The following is a 16,840-nucleotide window of genomic DNA, read 5'->3' as shown; positions in this document are numbered from 1 at the left end:
CAGCTGTTAGCGGCGCCGTGCAGGTTATGTAAAATAAAAAGTAAAATTGTTAAGATCAATTAGAAAAGGCAAACAAATTGATAAAACTCCTGTGAAGATATAGTCATGGTGTTCCTGAATCTGCCACTTTTGGTCAGAGCCCGTGGTCCCGATGAATTCTGGCGAAAGAGGCGCATCTTCAAACTGGCAGCGGTAATTTTACCAAACTTCCATCAAAAGAAACAATTATGAATCGTAAATGTTTGTATCCTGCAGCATTACAGGAGTCGCACCCGTAATGTCTACTCTTTCGCCATAAGGAGTGTCCACAGGGCATTGGCCTACGCGACCAAAGGGCGAAAGCTAAAGAAACTGGACATGGCTCAACTTTGGAGCACTCGCGTGGAGGCTGGTTGCCAGCAGTACGGTGTGGGTCTGGAAACCTTCAAGGAGGGCCTGGCTCGATCCGATATTCTGCTTAACAAGTGGGTAGTACCAGGAGATGCCAAATCCTATTTACTTAACTATAATCCCCCCCAGGAAAACCCTCTCCGATCTGGCCATCTGGGAGCCGCGTTCATTCGAAGCTCTTGTGAGGATCTCTAGAGAGCGGGCCGCCGTTGAAGGATTGCCGGACATCAAGCGGAGGTCGGCCTTCAACCAGGTTTACGGCCTGAGCAACCTGAAGTTGGATTAAATAGTCTTAAGTCTGAGTTTAAATATAGATTTTTGTATATTTTAACGAAGAACATGGGGTATTCGTTGGTATTACGTTTTTACTAGTATATCTTTTTAGAGAACTCTGCTCCATTTTATCTCTAGAATTATCTTTCATTTTTTATAATCCAGTTTGGAAAAAGTGCTTTATGTCGAATTCGTTTTACCTGCAATTTAAGAAACAGCTGCAGTTTTATCACCACAGTCCTTACTATCCAGAAGTTATATTATTTTATGTACGATTGAGATTTATGGGATTATTAAGACTTATTATAAATATATAGGAATGCGCAACAACTTATGTCGAATGATAAAATGAAAACCTAGAGTAATTTTATCAGTTATAATTTGTACCTCCACTAAATCCAGTGCCTCTTACTCAACCCAATTAATATGGAAACCAAAAACAAGAGACTGAGCCTTGTAACCTTGTACATTTTAACAAGTAACTCGAAGTTTATTGAACGGCGGTCCATGCGTAATGCAAACAAAAATATTGCATCAGCGTTTATTGTAGTTCTGGTTTTGGGTTTGTGTGTTACGTACTAATTGAAAACATAGAATTCATAGAATTGTGAGACGGGTTCCAGACTCGAGATCTACTCCAGTTTGGCCAGGATGTCGGATTCGCGGAAGAGGAACAACTCCTTCTGGTCACCCTCGAGGTTAACCTTGGTGCCTCCGAATTCGGGGAGCAGCACACGATCGCCCTCCTTCACGCCAATGGGAATGTGACTGCCAGTTGTCTGAATATTTGGATTTCAGATGATTAAATTGAATGATTCCCAATACAGAGATAATGACGAAATACTCACGGTATTACGAGTACCAGGGCCAACGGCCAGAACGGTGCCCTCGAGCACTTTGCCCACCGATTTCTCGGGGAGAACAATACCGCCTTTCGTCTTAGTCAGCGCCTCGGCCCTCTGGATCAGGATGCGGTCCAGCATGGGGATGATCTTCTTGATAGCGGCGGACTGGAAAGCATAAAATAAGCCCCCCAACAATTAACCCATGTTTCATGTTTCTCTCATTGATTACACAACAGCCCGGCAACGAGAGAGAGAGATGGACACCCGAGTTCTGGAAGCTTCCCGAAAAACAGTATCCCAAATGGTTTTGATCTCCGTTTGATTGGCTTTTTATGTAATCATCTCTTAACTCACCATTTTTGTTCTTAAATGCAAACTGGAGCGTTTGTGAAAAGTTAAAGAGTGAACTTTTTACTTTACTACACGTGCCGGCGTAACTTCGATAGATGCGGGAGTACTAATCGTCGGTGTGACCAGGCGGCACAAATAAAATCCATCGAAAATTATTTTATTTACTACACTGGGAAAAAAAGCTTGAAAGGGCTAAAATGTATATTTATAATTTTATAGAACAGAATAAGGTTAAAAAAAAAATCATTGAAAAGTTGTACTAAAAATTGTAATACCTTTGAAATTTTGATGAACATTCAAATATTGTGTTATAAAGGTTAGCGGTAATATAAATATTTACATAAACTTCTAGAAAGTTCAATGAGTATAAAGGTGATTTAGCTTAGCGCTAAGGTACAAGATATTTATTTTGAAACACATCCATTCGGATCAACTATCATTTTTGCTTAAGCATTACTCAGTACTCATTCTACGAAAAATTTTGTAAAATAAAAATAAATTTAAATAAATCTAAAATAAAATTTAATAACTTTATCTTGAGCACAGATTAACAAATTATAATTATTAGATATAAGCGGATTTTAAATTGACGGAAATTTAAAATATTTCTCCCGATATATATATATATTTTTCTAATGCAAACTATCGATATACCGATATGCTTCGCAACTCCCACCACCAGGCTGTGTTTGTCTTGATTTTTTGAGTCACCGTTTTGCCTTGTTTACATTTAATGTAATTTCTACGAGATTAATATAAATTAATTTTATTTTCAACTCAAGTGGCATGATGTGCGTTTGTTGCTCACCAAGTTCAACATTCGCTTAAGCTGTTATAGTTTTAGAGTAATTTCCTGATAAGACAACAATTAACATACTAAAATGACGGAACGTCGTGGCACACAGGGCACAAAGGCCCTGGAATACTGGTAAGAAAGAGGTGCGCTAGAGCAAGAAATACAGAAATCACGATTTACTTAAATATATATAGGTGTCGAGTTATCACCCAAGGATATAATGGAGTTAAGATCGACAATATGACCACTTCGTGGCGAAACGGGCTCGCCTTCTGCGCAATAATACATCACTTTCGACCGGATCTCATAGATTTCGATCAATTGAAACCTGATGATATCTATGAGAACAACGACTTGGCCTTTACTACGGCTGAGAAATACTTGGGTATTCCCGCCTTACTGGATGCAGCTGATATGGTTTCCTACGAAGTCCCCGACCGACTATCCATACTAACTTATTTGTCCCAGTTTTACAAGGTCCTCGGCAAGAGCCTCAAAGTTCCGAAGCCGGAAGAACCGTTTCCCGACGAAAGTGAGCCGCCACAAAAGATGATGCATATTGTGGGAATGCCACGGCGTGATAAGTGCCAGAAATGCGAGCTTCCGGTTTTTCTGGCTGAACGAGTCCTTGTCGGAAAGCGAGCTTATCATCGCACTTGTCTGAAATGTGCACGATGTGGGTCATTACTCACACCAGGCAGTTTTTATGAAACCGAGGTCAATAATACATATTGTTGCGAGACTTGCCCCGATGAGGAAAGTGAAACCGAAACAGATATTGCAGAACTAAAGACACCTAGGATTGATCCTGCTATTGGCATTAAACTTGTGGCAGAAAGTCCTGACCATCTCAACGATCAGAAAAACAATGAAGACCTGGAAGACAATAATAATGAAGCCTCCATAAGTACAACTGAAAAGCCATTAATCAGTGAAACGCCGTCCGTCGTAGATAAGCAAAATGAAGTGGAAGTGAAAGTTGTTGAAGTGGAAAGAACCATAAGTACTGAACAAAATGAAGATGAGAAACCAATAAGATCAACGCAAAGCGAAGATGATGATCTAATGAGTTCTGAACAGAAGGAAGTTGATAGTCCAATAAGTACTGAACAAAATAAAGATCTAACTAATGATCCTGTAAAGCCCGATGTACAAAAGAAACCCAATATTCCTTCACTTCCACTAGATGAAGAAGATGGCGCTCATCTTGAAGAAGTAACCACTTTAGAGAAATTAGATGAACCAGAAGTTACAAGCTCAACGTCAGAATTACTTATTCCAGAATTACCGAAAACACCAATTCCAGAAATCAACACTCAAGAAGATAATAAAACTGAACATAATATAAAGTGTAATACTGAAAATGAAATTTTCTCAAAAACAGAAAGCTGCTCTAAGCAGGAAGATGATATCGTAAAACAAAAAGATCTCGAGTCTCCCAAGGAGACAATTGAGACGAAAGTAGCTGAAACTCACTACCCAGAGGATTTAAATCCTTTTAAAGATGATGATGAAGATTCAAGTAAGGGTGCTAATCCTTTCGACAGCTCCGACGATGAAGTTGAGCTTCTAAAAAACATTCCAAAAAGAGATAAAGTCGTACCGCCCCGTCCACCTCCACCCAAAATAGGCCAAGCCATATCTAAACCATTAGAGGATCAACATTCCAGCCCTACACCTTCTCAAGGGAAAAAATTACCGATGCCCACACCTAGAATTTCTATATCAAAACCGCTGACTCCAGCAAAATCGATGACTCATCCGGACCAGAAAAACAATTTCAATATTTCCTCTTCATCATCGGAGCACTTACACAGCTCGAGATCTTTCGATCGCGGTGCAGATGACCGTGGCTCAAGTATCTCTCTGCCATCTAGTAACGCGCCACGAAAGCCACTACGTGCCTCAGGAGCGACTCCGTTGAAAAGCGAGGACTCGAGTCCAACCACCAGTCTTAGTTCCATTACATCACCTATGCGGAAGAAGCGCCAAGCGCCTCTGCCGCCGAAACAAGTTGACATTGAGAGTGAGCCAGGATTTTCGAAATTATCTGATGAACAAAAGGCTCTGTTGCACAATCAGCACAAGAGCCAAAACCAGAGTGATTCCACCCGAAGATTAATACCACTTGACCAGAGCTTGCTCTTTGATGAAACAACCGAATCATCGAGTAACTACGAAGACAGCTTAAACACTTCGAATGCAGATGAAGAGGTGAACATAGTATATCGCCGCATTTTGGTTCCACCCACTCAGCCCGAAAACAAAGAGGATCAAAAGACCCCCATCGTTTATAACGACTTTGATAGAAACGTTAGCCCGTTGGGTTACAATAAATCAACGCATGGCAAGTGGAAGCGGAGGAAAGGTCCAGCACCGGCGGTTCCTATACCACCGCGAAAAGTCTTACAACGGCTTCCGCTGCAAGAGATTCGACATGAGTTTGAAATTATTGCCGTACAACAGCTGGGGCTCGAGAAACAAGGAGTTATCCTGGAGAAAATGATAAGAGATCGATGTGAGCGCTCCTTGGACGCAATGGAAAACACAAACGATGTCACTGGTGCATCAACAAACGATGGTTCCGAGTCAGCAGACTCTCAGATGCAAAACTCCAAGGAAGTAGAGGATCTTATATTGCAACTTTTCGAGTTGGTGAACGAGAAAAACGAATTGTTCCGAAGACAAGCTGAGTTAATGTACCTTCGACGGCAACACCGTTTGGAACAGGAACAGGCTGACATTGAGCACGAAATTCGAGTATTAATGGGTCAACCGGAGCACAACAAAACCGACACGGATAAAGCCCATGAAGAAGTATTAATCAATCGCCTGGTCAAGGTTGTTGAGATGCGCAACGAAGTAATAGACAGTCTAGAGACTGACAGAGTTCGCGAGGCGCGAGAAGACATGAGCATTAAGAACCGACTACATATTTACAATTCTGAGCGCGAAACTGAACCAGAAGTTTTGAAAAGCGCCGATAAGTCATCCAAAAAGCTGTCAAAGAAGGAGCGAAAAAAACTGAAGGAAGAAAATAAATTAGGCAAAGGGAAAAAATCTGACCTCGATAAGGATGTCGACGAGTCGGAGCCAACACCACCAGCTTTGGAAAAGGCAAAAAAGAAGCGAAACTTGTTTTTTTTAAAGATGTAAAGAAGTAGGGAACCGTTTTGTATGTGTCGAACAATTATCTTTTATTTTGTGTAAATTTATAACTTATTAAGTTTTTCTATTGCCATAGATGAGCGTTTCAATAAATAAAACAGAAATTTACAAATTTTTATTAGTGTTTAAGGGGGTTTTTGTGCCTTTAACAATACGCAACTCTAAAATAGTGGAGTAAATTTACAAATCGATTTGCCAATATTTGATTTTTCATTTCAAAATGATACTAGTTTTTCTGAAATTCCGTATCAACTTGGTCCTAATACGTGGGTTCGAATAAAATATATACATTTTTCATTATTCAACGGTAAAATAACAATTTTTCTTTTCTGTATAGAGCAATAAAGCTGATTTTTTTATGTGTACTTAATTATCGATAGTTTAATGATGAAAAAGTGTCGAAACTTTGACATCTCTAGACTGATAAGAGCTACAATCGATCTCGACAGTGGTATTATTAATCATTGTTAAATCAATTAATAATTTACAAATTGGCTGCCAGATTACAAAATTTGCATTTAAAAAACAATTAAAACAAATTAAGTCACAGTAGAAACAGAAAAGTTAATTTATTTAAATCAGAGGTGAGTATGTTGAAATTTCCGTGATTCCCCCAAAAAGGTCACTGATCTCTTTTCTATACGTATGTATGTATGTATGTATGTATTTGTTATCTTGTAAAAACAGATCAGCAATGAATCGCAGGGAAAGATCTGTTACTCACTTTGAAGGATTGGGGGATCTCTGGCAGAAGGAGTGCAAATATCTGGATCAGATCTTCGAAAAGCGCATTCCATTTAACAGCAAGGAACTCATTAGTTTCTACGACTATGTTTACTATCATTGCTCGAGCTTCGTCCACAATTCGAATGTGCGTTCCCAAGATCCCGGAAAGCATCTGTACGAAAACCTAACCAATTACATGAATACCAGGCTCCAGGAAATAGCAGCAGAAATCGAGATCATCACGGATGACGAGCAACTAATCATCAAATACGTTGAGTATTGGGATCCATTTTGGAAGGCCTGTGAGGAATTGAACCGGGGCTGTCGATACCTCAACCAAAACTGGGTGAAACGGGAACAGTTCGAGAAGCACGACCATATCCACCACGTCTACCGCATGGCCATGATCCGCTGGAAGGAGGAGGTCTTCAGTCCCATTGACAGGGCCCTGGTCACCGTCATTACCATGATCTTGAGGCAACGGCCGGGGAAACAGGCCAAATCCCTTGTCTACCAGGTGCTCAAATCCATTGTGGAGCTGTATGCCAACGATGAGAAACAAGCCGTGCCGGTGCCCAACAAACTGAACAACGTTTTCACGGAGGAAGTGGTGGGATTCTACAAGTCGGAGACCCTGGCTGAGTTCCAAAGAATCACCTTATCCGGCAGTTACTGCGATTTAAAGCACTTTCTCAAATACGCCTGCTTGGCCATGCCAGAAATCAAAGAGGGTGTCCAGTTTAAGGCAATCCTTAAGAGGCACATTGCCCTGCAGCTGGAGAAAGCCATATCGAAGTCATTGGGGGGCAGGGATTACTTGAATGCCTTCATGGCACTGCGCCACAGTCCCTTGGAGCGGGCATTGCGGGATCAGAAGGAGCTGGTGGCCGTGATCGATCAGGTGTGCACAGATTCAATCAACGCAATGAACCAGAAAAGGGATCCCATCCTGATTCTTAATGAATATTGCAACGAATTGATGACTAAGAAACAGGAATCCGAGAAGGCATTGATTGAAGAACTTAAACGGATCGTAGAGTTGGTGGAATTCCTCAACGAAAAGGACAAATTCATTCAACAATATTGGAAAGTCCTGAGGACTCGACAAATCAATGAGACATCCACCTGGGACGGAAATGAGTCCACAATGATTTCCCTGCTGACCAAAAAGTTCGGCAACGAAGCCACTTGCAGACTATCGAATCAGTTGACGGAATTAGCTCGGTCCCGGATTGTAAAGGATGGCTTCGAGGAATATCTGACTAGTAGGAATATCAGGTTTGGATTTGATTTCCGCCTCAAGTGCTTCGAATCCCGTGGTGGCGATGACAATTTCAAGCTGATTTTACCTGCGGAACTGCAGCAAGCTGCAAGCGAGTTTTACTCATTTTATTGCCAGCATAATATAGGTCGAAAGATTGAGTTCAACTTCGAAATCTCCTCTGGCGAGATGATCTGTCACTTGAAACATTCAACCCATATCCTTCAGGTAAACACTTTGCAAATGGCGCTTCTGCTGTTGTTTAACCATCAGAAGAGATTGACAATCAACGAAATGGTAGATATGTTGGGCACAAGTACGCAGATCCTGCAGCCGGTGAGTTTGATTCCCAAACTTGATAGTCATTAATTTAATTTAATTTAGGTACTGGACTTCTGGAAAACGATTGGATTCCTTATTTCGAGCGGCTTGGCTTTGGAAGTCAACATGAATTTTACAAGCAGAAAGCGCCGTCTTAACTTGAACAAGGTTTCGACTAAAACAAGAAAGATCGAGGATAAAGAAGATTATGAACTGAAAAATAGACGAAAGTATCAAATGGATGCAGCGGTGGTGCGCATAATGAAGAAGTATAAGATCCTGGAACACTCGCAACTGGTTGCACATGTTATTGACGAGCTAAAAAACTTGTTTACACCGAAAATAGGATTTATTAAAGAAAGGATTGAAGTTTTACTCAATAAGGACACGCCCGATATAGAGCGAACTCAGTCCAGCACTTACAGATACGTTTCCTAAACCAGCTGCAACTAATTATAGCTTATAAATATTTATTGCATACTTATGTATTATTTAGCTACAGATGGCAAAAATTTAAATGATTGTGATTCCTTGACATGTAACTATTTGTAATATAAAAGACGGAGAAGAAAATTAAAAAAGCCTTAACTACTGTAAAATTAAATATAAATTTCCAAAAGTTTTAAAAATTATGATTTTTTAATAAGGATTTGAAGACCTTTTAACAAAACTTATTAAATTTAGGTGTAATGAATGCTTTCTGCCGTTTCCTCATTCTCTAACTTGATGCAATTCAGTACTGTGTGATTATTTTCTAACTTGATGCTGGTCTGTTCCGTGCCTTGAAACTCCGGATCTGGGGTAATGAATTCGATGGAGTCAATCACCTCGGCATGGTGATGCTTTATGTGCTTCTCCAGATGAGCTTCGTTGGAGAAGGCTATGGGACAATAGTCACACAGTCGCTGATGCTGGATGAGCTTTGCTCCGGCCCTCCGGCGGGATAACTTCCATCTTGGAGTGGGCGAGTAATTGTACTCGTAGTTATGTAGGACTCTGCGATGGTTTGTTTTCGCAGGTTTCACCCTCTCCAATTCTGGGATGCTCTCACCTTTCTGCAGCCTAAGGTGTGTTCTGTGGAATAGGTAAAAACCATCCATTAATAAGTTACCGAAATGACTCTAAAAGTAAAATTAGTTCGATAGATTTTAGGCAGAAAAAAGGTTTTATACATAGATCCTGATAAGACTTTTTTAAAAATGATTTACATGATTTAACCTTAGTCTTATTGAGAAGCCAATAAATAGTATTTAAACATCATTATGTTATTATTCAAAAATCAAACATTAAAAACCATAGAAAGATTAAATTAGGAAATGTTTCTTGTTAATTTCTCTTCCACATGTGATTGCTACAAATGAAAAAAATTAAATTAATTTTAAGACTCGAACTCACTTTAGGTGTACGACCAATAAAGACTTGTAGCGGAACTTCCGGGGGCAAATTTTGCAGGGGTATTTATCGGCATTGATGTCCTTGCAGTCGTGGGTGGGAAACTCTTCGGTTGGAAAAGCTCTGATGCATTTGGAACAGACTTTTGGTGGCCCAGCCAAATGATAGCTTATCTCCTCCTCCACCGGATCGGGCTCCTCCAAGGGATACTCTTCCTTAACCGGATTCTCCGCATCCAGCATAACCACTGCAATATGAAAATATCGTTATAAATTTAAGGGCTTATTCCTGTTTCACAGCCCACCCTCATAGAACTCAGTCTCCGTAAAACTATCTTCTGTTTTAATGTATCTCGAAGATCGGACATCTTCATTATCTATGTTCCTTTCTCTTGTTTCCTCAGGGTCCGGTTCGCTTTTTATTGTCTGTTTTCTTGACTTTCTTGAGCTTGTTTTCCCGCATTTCCTTCCCATATTTTAGCGGCCGGAATTCCTATGTATTTAACATAGATTTCTTTAATATTGTTGGCTTTTTTTTGTTTCTTGACTTCCAGCTGATTTGATATTGTTTTTTAGGGTGACCAAATTAGAGACTAGCAATCAAGACAGATCGTCTATCGATATATAACATAACATATTGAAATATATGTTAATTTATCAACAACAAGAAATGAATGAAATAAATTAACATTTTTTAATTAATGAAGTTCCATCTCAGCTACATACATACATATATGACGTTGACGTTTTTTTTTTTTAAACTTTGTAATTTTTCCCTATTGATATTAATTCAATATTGTTCATTTTTAATTTGTATTATATGCTTCTATGTATGTATGTCTTTAAAAATAATGAAGTTATTTGTTTTCAAGTAATTTTTCGATTCTTCCCATGGAAGATATATAACATAGTCGTTTGTTACTAAATAAAATATACATACTTAAATTACTGACTATTATAAAAAAGGCCATCAATATAATTTATAGAAACTTCAAAGAACATTCTTATTTTTTACTTTATAGGTAGGTGTGCAGTATTGAAAAATTTCAAGAAATAAAAAATTCGAAAATATGTTACAAGTGTGAGTAAAAGAATATTAGATGATTAGTCTATGGGTCAAGGTGTAAGGAACTTTTACTTTTAAAGACTAACGTGCAAATCCGCTGGCCTGCCAGCATGCAAACGGAGGGACTTATTTCTATCAGTATCATTTTTTACAAGGCACATTTCTGCTCAAGATATCCATATACCATTCACTTGCGACCTTTTCGCTGTTCAAGTTCGTGGTGGTCGATCTCCTCGGGCGTGGGAAGAGTGGTTCCCTCAGCGGTCAGTTTGTAGCAGGAATCTATTAGGTGGAACCCAAAGCGACTGCCGGGGCCCATATTCAGAGCCACATCCGAGGACTGAAGGCCCAAGAAGTTCCTGCTGAACTCCATCGACATGCGCTGCACCTGGGCGCAAATACTGTTAAAAATCAAGCGATCGTGCATCCTGTGCTGCAGTTGCACCATCCTGGCCAAGTACCTCAGTTGACTCTGGGTCAGTGGCCGGGCCGTGAAGTTCCGCCGCGATTCACTGGCTCCGATCACCTCCTCGCAAAGAAGGTCTTGCACCGGCAGTCCGAACACGAGGGATATAGCCTCCGGCAAGGAGCACGGCGATTTTTCCTGGCGGGCCACGCACAAAGCCACAAAGGAGTCGCAAACTCCGGCCAACACAATTCCGTGTTTGTACCGGAAATGGTCGGAAACACGATGGCTATAGTGCACTATTTTTCGAGGCTGATCCGCCTCCAGAATCTTGGCCATTTCCGGAAAAATTGAGCCAAGGGCTTTGATATCCATGATGTAGGTTTCATTGGCCGTGGCCACAGCCAAAACGGAAGTGGCCTGATGGCGTCCGTAAAAACTGGGCTCTATCATCAAGGATATAGACGGTTGATCCTTGATATCATTCAAAGCCCTATGATAACTTGCGTCTGTTTGCTGGATGTAAACAATGCGAGTTAGCTTTTTATCAAGGCTTTCCAGTTCATCATGGCTGAGTGGGAATCGAATGTTGACTGGAATGGCTTCGAATGCGGAGCAGAAACTGTCATTTCCATCGCTGTCGCTCATCGTGACCTTAATATAATTTAAATTACATGTGTTATAATTTTAAAAAGTTACTTTTAATGGCATTTAAATTCGTAAGCTACCTGGTTCTTAAAAAGTTCGCTAAATAAAGGACAAGCTTGTAGAGAAGGAACAAAATCAGATGTGCTTCTGTCGATACTATCGATAAGTGTGGTGGGAACACTCGCTAAACATGGAGGATGTATTCGATAAGAGTGGAGAGTGAACTGGCTAACTCATGGGCTGGCAGCCCTGGTTGGGGTGTCAACTCCGATAAGCTTGAAGAGAAACTCCGCTATCGCCTTTTAATTAAAACAGTTGATTTAAATAAAATTAACCAAACACTAGAACAACTTTAAATAAGAGTTCAACTTTAGAAGCACCACATTAAAATTTAAATATTTCTGGTTTTATTTGCCAACTAAGATAAATTGCAATACAATGTAACCAATATTAACAACAAAGACGAAGGATATTATTTTAATTTACATTTGCATAAAAATAAATCATCTCAGCTATCTTAATAATAATTTAATGATTGTGATGTAAAATTCCACATTTTAGGTGACATAATAGAACAAAAACAATATTTACAAAAAAATTTAAGTAAGAACAATTTTGTATCAAGTGTTTTTTGTTTTTGCATCTGAAATTATTACTGTTTTTATTTGTGTGCAGTGCTACACTAAATTGGTGTCAGTTTTTAATCGCAAATTCATTACTTTTGAGTACAGAATGTAATCTCCAGCGGCCCTGAAACTGCCAAATATTAATGTGTGCAATTACTATTGACGGTCTTAGGACTGCTCAGCCCAATTGAGTGGAGCTTTGCCCCTCACCTCACCGCGTCTTAAGCAGACTGCGAATGGAGCTGGATGGGTTGCTAGGATATTGATTCGCATTTGATTTGACCACAAGTTAATCGACGACGATGCCCAAGATTTGTGAGGGTCCAATTGATTTGCTAATAGCCAGCTCAAGGCGAGCGCCAGACTTGGACTATCAGCACGGCAAAATGAGACAAATAGGTAAGTGCTTCGCAAATCCGCACCTTTCGCCCCGGCTAATAATGAAACCCGAAGCGATTACACTGCAAAAGGTTAATTGGTTTGTAAGCGCATTGGATGGGTAAAGAAAAAGATGTGAAGGCGACGGAAGTGCGCACACAATACTGGCTCGTAGGTCCAGGCAGCTGACTCAACCTAATTGGCGCACGCGGCGCATACTTAATGCGCTTAGATGCGGGCCAAGCACTCCGTTTTCGCCATTGCCATTTCTATTGCCACGGGCGCTTGTAATTAAATCCCGGCCAAGGCAGCCAACTGCAACATCACAAAATTGAGCCGTTCAAAGGGCAAATCGGGTTTAATTTTAATGCCCTTGCTAAGTAAATTGAGTGTATCAAATACATCGCATTTGATCATCTTATTTCGCCTGTTGAAATTGCAAATAAATTGAAATTGGGGGGCTTTGATGTAGCCAAATTACTTTTGACTGCGAGATTGGTTTCCATTTGTGAAAATCAGAAGAAGGTGCAATTTATGGGTGATTTAAATTATATTTATTCATTATTTGTAGAATAATTGTTTAATATAAATAAATTTAGAAACTAATTGAATGTTTGTTTAAAAAGTATGCGTAATCACTTTCTAGTAGAAATACATTAAATTATATAGTTTTAAAAACACTTCAGATAGTCTAACAAATTTAAATATACATTTTATAATAAAATTAAGTTAACATTTAAGTCTTTTTCCTTTCACAGAATTCCTTTTTCTATCACAGCATCTTCTGTGGTTACAGAATATTATGCCTAAGGAAGGACAAAAAGAAAACTAATCAACAATAGTTATCAACTAACCATTATGATACAAAAGAAAAGTAAGAAGAGACCTTTTCCCTCATAATAAATTTCATAAACAGCATTTTTCTATCGAGTAATGAGGCAAATATCCAGGACTCAGGTTCAAAGCTCCCTTTTCGTTTAGTTTGCGTTTTGTTTCCGCTCTGCGCATTGTCAATTATTGTTGCATACTTTGTGGCGAACAATGCAAAGTGGTTAATGAGGGGGGCGTTGGGGGTGGTTCCCTGAGCTTTGAAGGGGTTTTAGGCGCTCTTTTGGGGGGCGTTAGAGGCTAACAAGAAAATCCCTCTACGCCAACACGCGCACACCGTAATTAAGAGACACTCCACTCCATTCCGGGCACCAGGGACGATGGCCCCGGGCCGATGGGAAAACAATGGATGAACACACGCTGGCCCCGAGTTTTACCCCCTTTCCATGCCCGAAGCTGACCCAATTAGTCGAGCAGGCAGGTCCTTCCATCCTACCATCCCACCATCCCACCATCCTTCCTCCGAATCTTCGATATACACGCTTTTGGATCTTTCTAGTTACCAGGCCCGTGGGTTGCCACGTTAATTAAATTATCACGTGTCAATTAATGTTGCCCGGCCCAGCGAAACGCAGCCGGAAAAACCATTCACTTTGACGTTCGGTCGGACGAACGGCACACGGTGCGTATAAGCGATGCCTGTCAACTATCAGCTGTCGCAATTTCTCCAAGCGCAATGCTTCTCGCTGTCGCCACAAAGCAAAAGCAACCAAAACCGAGCACATAAAAACCTTCGCTTGAAAATCCGTTTGATGATTTCTCGTCAAAGTTTATAAGAGTTTTTACAACCAGTTTTGGATAGGTTTCCGTCGGAAAGCAGCAATGCGAGATGATCGCGGTTGGATTCGGTTGTGGCCCAGAAAAATGCTTTTTTGCAATACCAAAAAAGTGGTGCCATATAATATTATCCAGCTTTGAAAAAAAACAAGGGAAACCTGCTTTTATTTGGTCAATAACCATAAGAATTAAACTTTTTCTTATATAGTGATGGGTTTTCATGAGCTTGTTTTTATTATTATAGATTTGATTTCTTAATGAATATAAATTTTTTGTTTTGAAACTAATACTAAGACAAACTGCCTTAAATACGAGGAATTATGTTCGGTTAAGTCCAACGTAACTATATTTTTGTAGGACATGACAATCCAATTCCCAATTCAGGATTTCCATTTCGACTCGCTTAACAGTTAAAGTTTTTCAATTAAACGATTAAAATTCCAACGTTTTTCGCGCGTTTAATTAAACTCTGCCCGAGGCTGGCAAATCAGAGTCTAGCGTTTGTTTGGATTTATGCTCAATTTAATTGTGAAAATGCCTTTGGGCTGAACAATTAGCGTTGGTTTTGCGACCACTTGATGATGATTTCTTTGTAATATTTATCAGAGAAGTGAACATGCCGATTTAAAAGGGAGAACAATAAATGTTTAATCATGTAAATTATAGTTTCTATTGATTTACTTAAGGTGAAATACACACAGAGTTAACTAAAGTGGGAATAAAGTGAAACAAAGTCAATCGTTCTATACTTTTGTAGACAAATAGCTATAAATAAAATATTGATCATTTAATGAAACTGTACAAAAAATAAAGTTTTAGAAACTTTTGGTATTACTTATAATTATGCAACATCGGGAAGTTAGTTATTATACGAAAACTAAACAATAAAAAAGTTTTTCACAAAATAAAAATTCTTACCTTATGATAAATGCACAGGCAATAAATACGGCTTATGCAATTTGGTTCGTTTACCACAATCGATTTGCCATTTATTTAATATGCAGCAAAACAAAATAGCAAAAATAGGTCCTGCAAAAGAGCATATTTCACACCTAACAAGCTTACAAGCTACTATTATTGCTGTTGCAGGCTGGCTGCTTTAATGGGATGGCCGCAAAACCGCAAAATTTGTGTTACATTTGCAGGCCGCTGTGTCAGCGAATTGGTATACCCCTTCGCCACTCGCACATGCTGCCATTATTTTTCCGATTTTTTTGGCAGCCCTTTTCAGTGTAGGTCCTGTGTAGCGGTTGGATTTTTTCCTGTTTAATAGCATACTTCTGGGCGAAGCGCCAACCACCTGTAAAGGAGAAAATGCGAGGGGGCTGGGGAGTTGGCATGGGTCTCAGGTGCGAAGTATCAACGACGCGTTATTGTCGCCATTGCAGGTGTCCATAATGGTTTCGGCCATAAGCTCGGCTTGGCTCCCCACAGGACAATTGTCCTGACTTGCCGGCGGCATAAACATTAACAGGCGTTTTTATCGCCACACCTCCACAGCCAGCGAATTCTGTATGCAATGCTATTTGAATGCTCTTCTGAGGGGAACCACCGCCATTAAAAATACGATTTCGTTTGGTATTGCCCCAATAAGGCCGAGCGAATTTCGAAAAGCGCGGATAAAATCTGTTAATGTTGTTGGTAAGTCAGATTATTGAAAAGAATAAAATATATATACATATATTTATATTTTGATTTAGTTTTATGGTATAGCAAATACTTAACATTAATGAAAGTTATTTTATAAAATAATTTTTTTAATATTTGAAACCATTTTAAAATCTTTTTTATTTTAAACGAAACATTATTATATATTATTATAACGTTAAACAAAATATAAGAACATATAAAACAATCTCTTGCGTTATATAAACTTGTAAAATATGAAAGAATATATGTAATAATTAGGCTTTAAAAACTGCATATATTAAAAAAACTTAATCAGATTAGCAGAGCATGAATGTTCGAGGGCTTTCAATCTATTTATGATAAAGAATCCTATTGGAAGGCATCATTTTACATTTATGTTGCCCTTAATTTGCATTGTTTGCGTGTGCGTGAAAATATGGTATATCCGTTAGCCTTTTTATAGACGCCATCGTTGGGCATGTATGTAATTATGTGCAATATAAATGCTTAGTAGGGGGAAATTATGATGCAATAACTTTTCACCCCGCACGCAGCCACTTACATACATTGAAAATGCCAATCGAATGCTTTACAACAAGGAAAATGTATACATACACTTCTGAGTGTGTCTGCGTATCCTTTGATCCTTTGAGCAACCAATGCGTATACTCAATTTTTATGGCTTGTCATTTGCTTGCTCCTTTTTCGTTTTTCTTCTTCGTTTTTGAAGCCCCACTCTACTTTGTCTGAAGCAGGAAATATGAAAAAGTCGCAGTGGGTCAAGGGGTGTGTAGGAAATGGGTGGGCCTTCTTTTGCCGGAATTTTCGTGCCTGCAATCTCAACATTTGTTTCACCCACTTGGACGAAATTACGTGGCTCGAGCCGCTTCTCCGTCATCT

General features: G+C 39.4%; 6 protein-coding genes across 7 annotated transcripts; 3 read left to right on the top strand and 3 right to left on the bottom strand.

Annotated features, from left to right (window-relative positions):
- On the top strand, positions 1-725 carry LOC108146977 (39S ribosomal protein L20, mitochondrial). The gene is made up of 3 exons (XM_017273233.2): positions 1-192; positions 256-464; positions 520-725. The coding sequence occupies exons 1-3, from the start codon at positions 106-108 to the stop codon at positions 674-676; spliced, it is 453 nt and encodes a 150-aa protein (XP_017128722.1). The 5' UTR covers positions 1-105; the 3' UTR covers positions 677-725.
- Positions 726-1,128: 403 nt separating this feature from the next.
- Positions 1,129-1,982, bottom strand: LOC108146978 (10 kDa heat shock protein, mitochondrial). Its single transcript, XM_017273234.2, has 3 exons — positions 1,863-1,982; positions 1,512-1,673; positions 1,129-1,442 (listed from the first exon to the last, which is right to left on the bottom strand). Exons 1-3 carry the CDS (start codon positions 1,863-1,865, stop codon positions 1,296-1,298), a joined length of 312 nt encoding a protein of 103 aa, XP_017128723.1. The 5' UTR covers positions 1,866-1,982; the 3' UTR covers positions 1,129-1,295.
- A 561-nt stretch (positions 1,983-2,543) lies between these two features.
- Positions 2,544-5,931, top strand: LOC108146970 (MICAL-like protein 1). The gene is made up of 2 exons (XM_017273227.2): positions 2,544-2,787; positions 2,850-5,931. The coding sequence occupies exons 1-2, from the start codon at positions 2,741-2,743 to the stop codon at positions 5,809-5,811; spliced, it is 3,009 nt and encodes a 1,002-aa protein (XP_017128716.1). The 5' UTR covers positions 2,544-2,740; the 3' UTR covers positions 5,812-5,931.
- A 317-nt stretch (positions 5,932-6,248) lies between these two features.
- LOC108146923 (cullin homolog 1) lies at positions 6,249-8,569 on the top strand. Its single transcript, XM_017273167.2, has 3 exons — positions 6,249-6,407; positions 6,511-8,146; positions 8,195-8,569. The coding sequence occupies exons 2-3, from the start codon at positions 6,518-6,520 to the stop codon at positions 8,567-8,569; spliced, it is 2,004 nt and encodes a 667-aa protein (XP_017128656.1). The 5' UTR covers positions 6,249-6,407; positions 6,511-6,517.
- Positions 8,480-10,103, bottom strand: LOC108146926 (histone-lysine N-methyltransferase PRDM9). Its single transcript, XM_017273170.2, has 3 exons — positions 9,828-10,103; positions 9,527-9,770; positions 8,480-9,205 (listed from the first exon to the last, which is right to left on the bottom strand). Exons 1-3 carry the CDS (start codon positions 9,994-9,996, stop codon positions 8,812-8,814), a joined length of 807 nt encoding a protein of 268 aa, XP_017128659.1. The 5' UTR covers positions 9,997-10,103; the 3' UTR covers positions 8,480-8,811.
- LOC108146925 (protein Exd1 homolog) lies at positions 10,016-11,770 on the bottom strand. 2 transcript variants are annotated; one of them, XM_041707938.1, is made up of 2 exons: positions 10,773-11,648; positions 10,016-10,136 (listed from the first exon to the last, which is right to left on the bottom strand). In XM_041707938.1, the coding sequence occupies exon 1, from the start codon at positions 11,640-11,642 to the stop codon at positions 10,776-10,778; it is 867 nt and encodes a 288-aa protein (XP_041563872.1). In that variant the 5' UTR covers positions 11,643-11,648; the 3' UTR covers positions 10,016-10,136; positions 10,773-10,775. The 2 variants fall into 2 exon arrangements, with proteins under 2 accessions (XP_041563872.1, XP_017128657.1); XM_017273168.1 differs by lacking the exon at positions 10,016-10,136 and adding an exon at positions 11,723-11,770 and having other exon boundaries at positions 10,340-11,648.
- Positions 11,771-16,840: the final 5,070 nt, after the last annotated feature.

The sequence above is a fragment of the Drosophila elegans genome, unplaced genomic scaffold (assembly GCF_018152505.1).
Source record: "Drosophila elegans isolate 14027-0461.03 unplaced genomic scaffold, ASM1815250v1 contig_208, whole genome shotgun sequence".
Lineage (NCBI taxonomy): Eukaryota > Metazoa > Arthropoda > Insecta > Diptera > Drosophilidae > Drosophila > Drosophila elegans.
Note: the sequence above shows the minus strand (reverse complement) of the source record. Positions and strands in the feature narration are given on the sequence as shown.

Bases quoted from the DNA above. Each gene is read 5' to 3' on its own strand.
- LOC108146977 (XM_017273233.2), top strand. From the start codon at position 106: ATGGTGTTCCTGAATCTGCCACTTTTGGTCAGAGCCCGTGGTCCCGAT. The intron at 193-255 runs GTAATTTTACCA...TGTATCCTGCAG, and splicing joins GCATCTTCAAACTGGCAGCG to CATTACAGGAGTCGCACCCG. The intron at 465-519 runs GTGGGTAGTACC...AATCCCCCCCAG, and splicing joins TCCGATATTCTGCTTAACAA to GAAAACCCTCTCCGATCTGG.
- LOC108146925 (XM_017273168.1), bottom strand. From the start codon at position 11,642: ATGAGCGACAGCGATGGAAATGACAGTTTCTGCTCCGCATTCGAAGCC.
- LOC108146923 (XM_017273167.2), top strand. From the start codon at position 6,518: ATGAATCGCAGGGAAAGATCTGTTACTCACTTTGAAGGATTGGGGGAT. The intron at 8,147-8,194 runs GTGAGTTTGATT...AATTTAATTTAG, and splicing joins GTACGCAGATCCTGCAGCCG to GTACTGGACTTCTGGAAAAC.
- LOC108146970 (XM_017273227.2), top strand. From the start codon at position 2,741: ATGACGGAACGTCGTGGCACACAGGGCACAAAGGCCCTGGAATACTG. The intron at 2,788-2,849 runs GTAAGAAAGAGG...AAATATATATAG, and splicing joins ACAAAGGCCCTGGAATACTG to GTGTCGAGTTATCACCCAAG.
- LOC108146926 (XM_017273170.2), bottom strand. From the start codon at position 9,996: ATGGGAAGGAAATGCGGGAAAACAAGCTCAAGAAAGTCAAGAAAACAG. The intron at 9,771-9,827 runs GTGGGCTGTGAA...TTCATATTGCAG, and splicing joins GGAGACTGAGTTCTATGAGG to TGGTTATGCTGGATGCGGAG. The intron at 9,206-9,526 runs GTGAGTTCGAGT...CCTATTCCACAG, and splicing joins TTATTGGTCGTACACCTAAA to AACACACCTTAGGCTGCAGA.
- LOC108146978 (XM_017273234.2), bottom strand. The intron at 1,443-1,511 runs GTGAGTATTTCG...CCAAATATTCAG, and splicing joins GCCCTGGTACTCGTAATACC to ACAACTGGCAGTCACATTCC.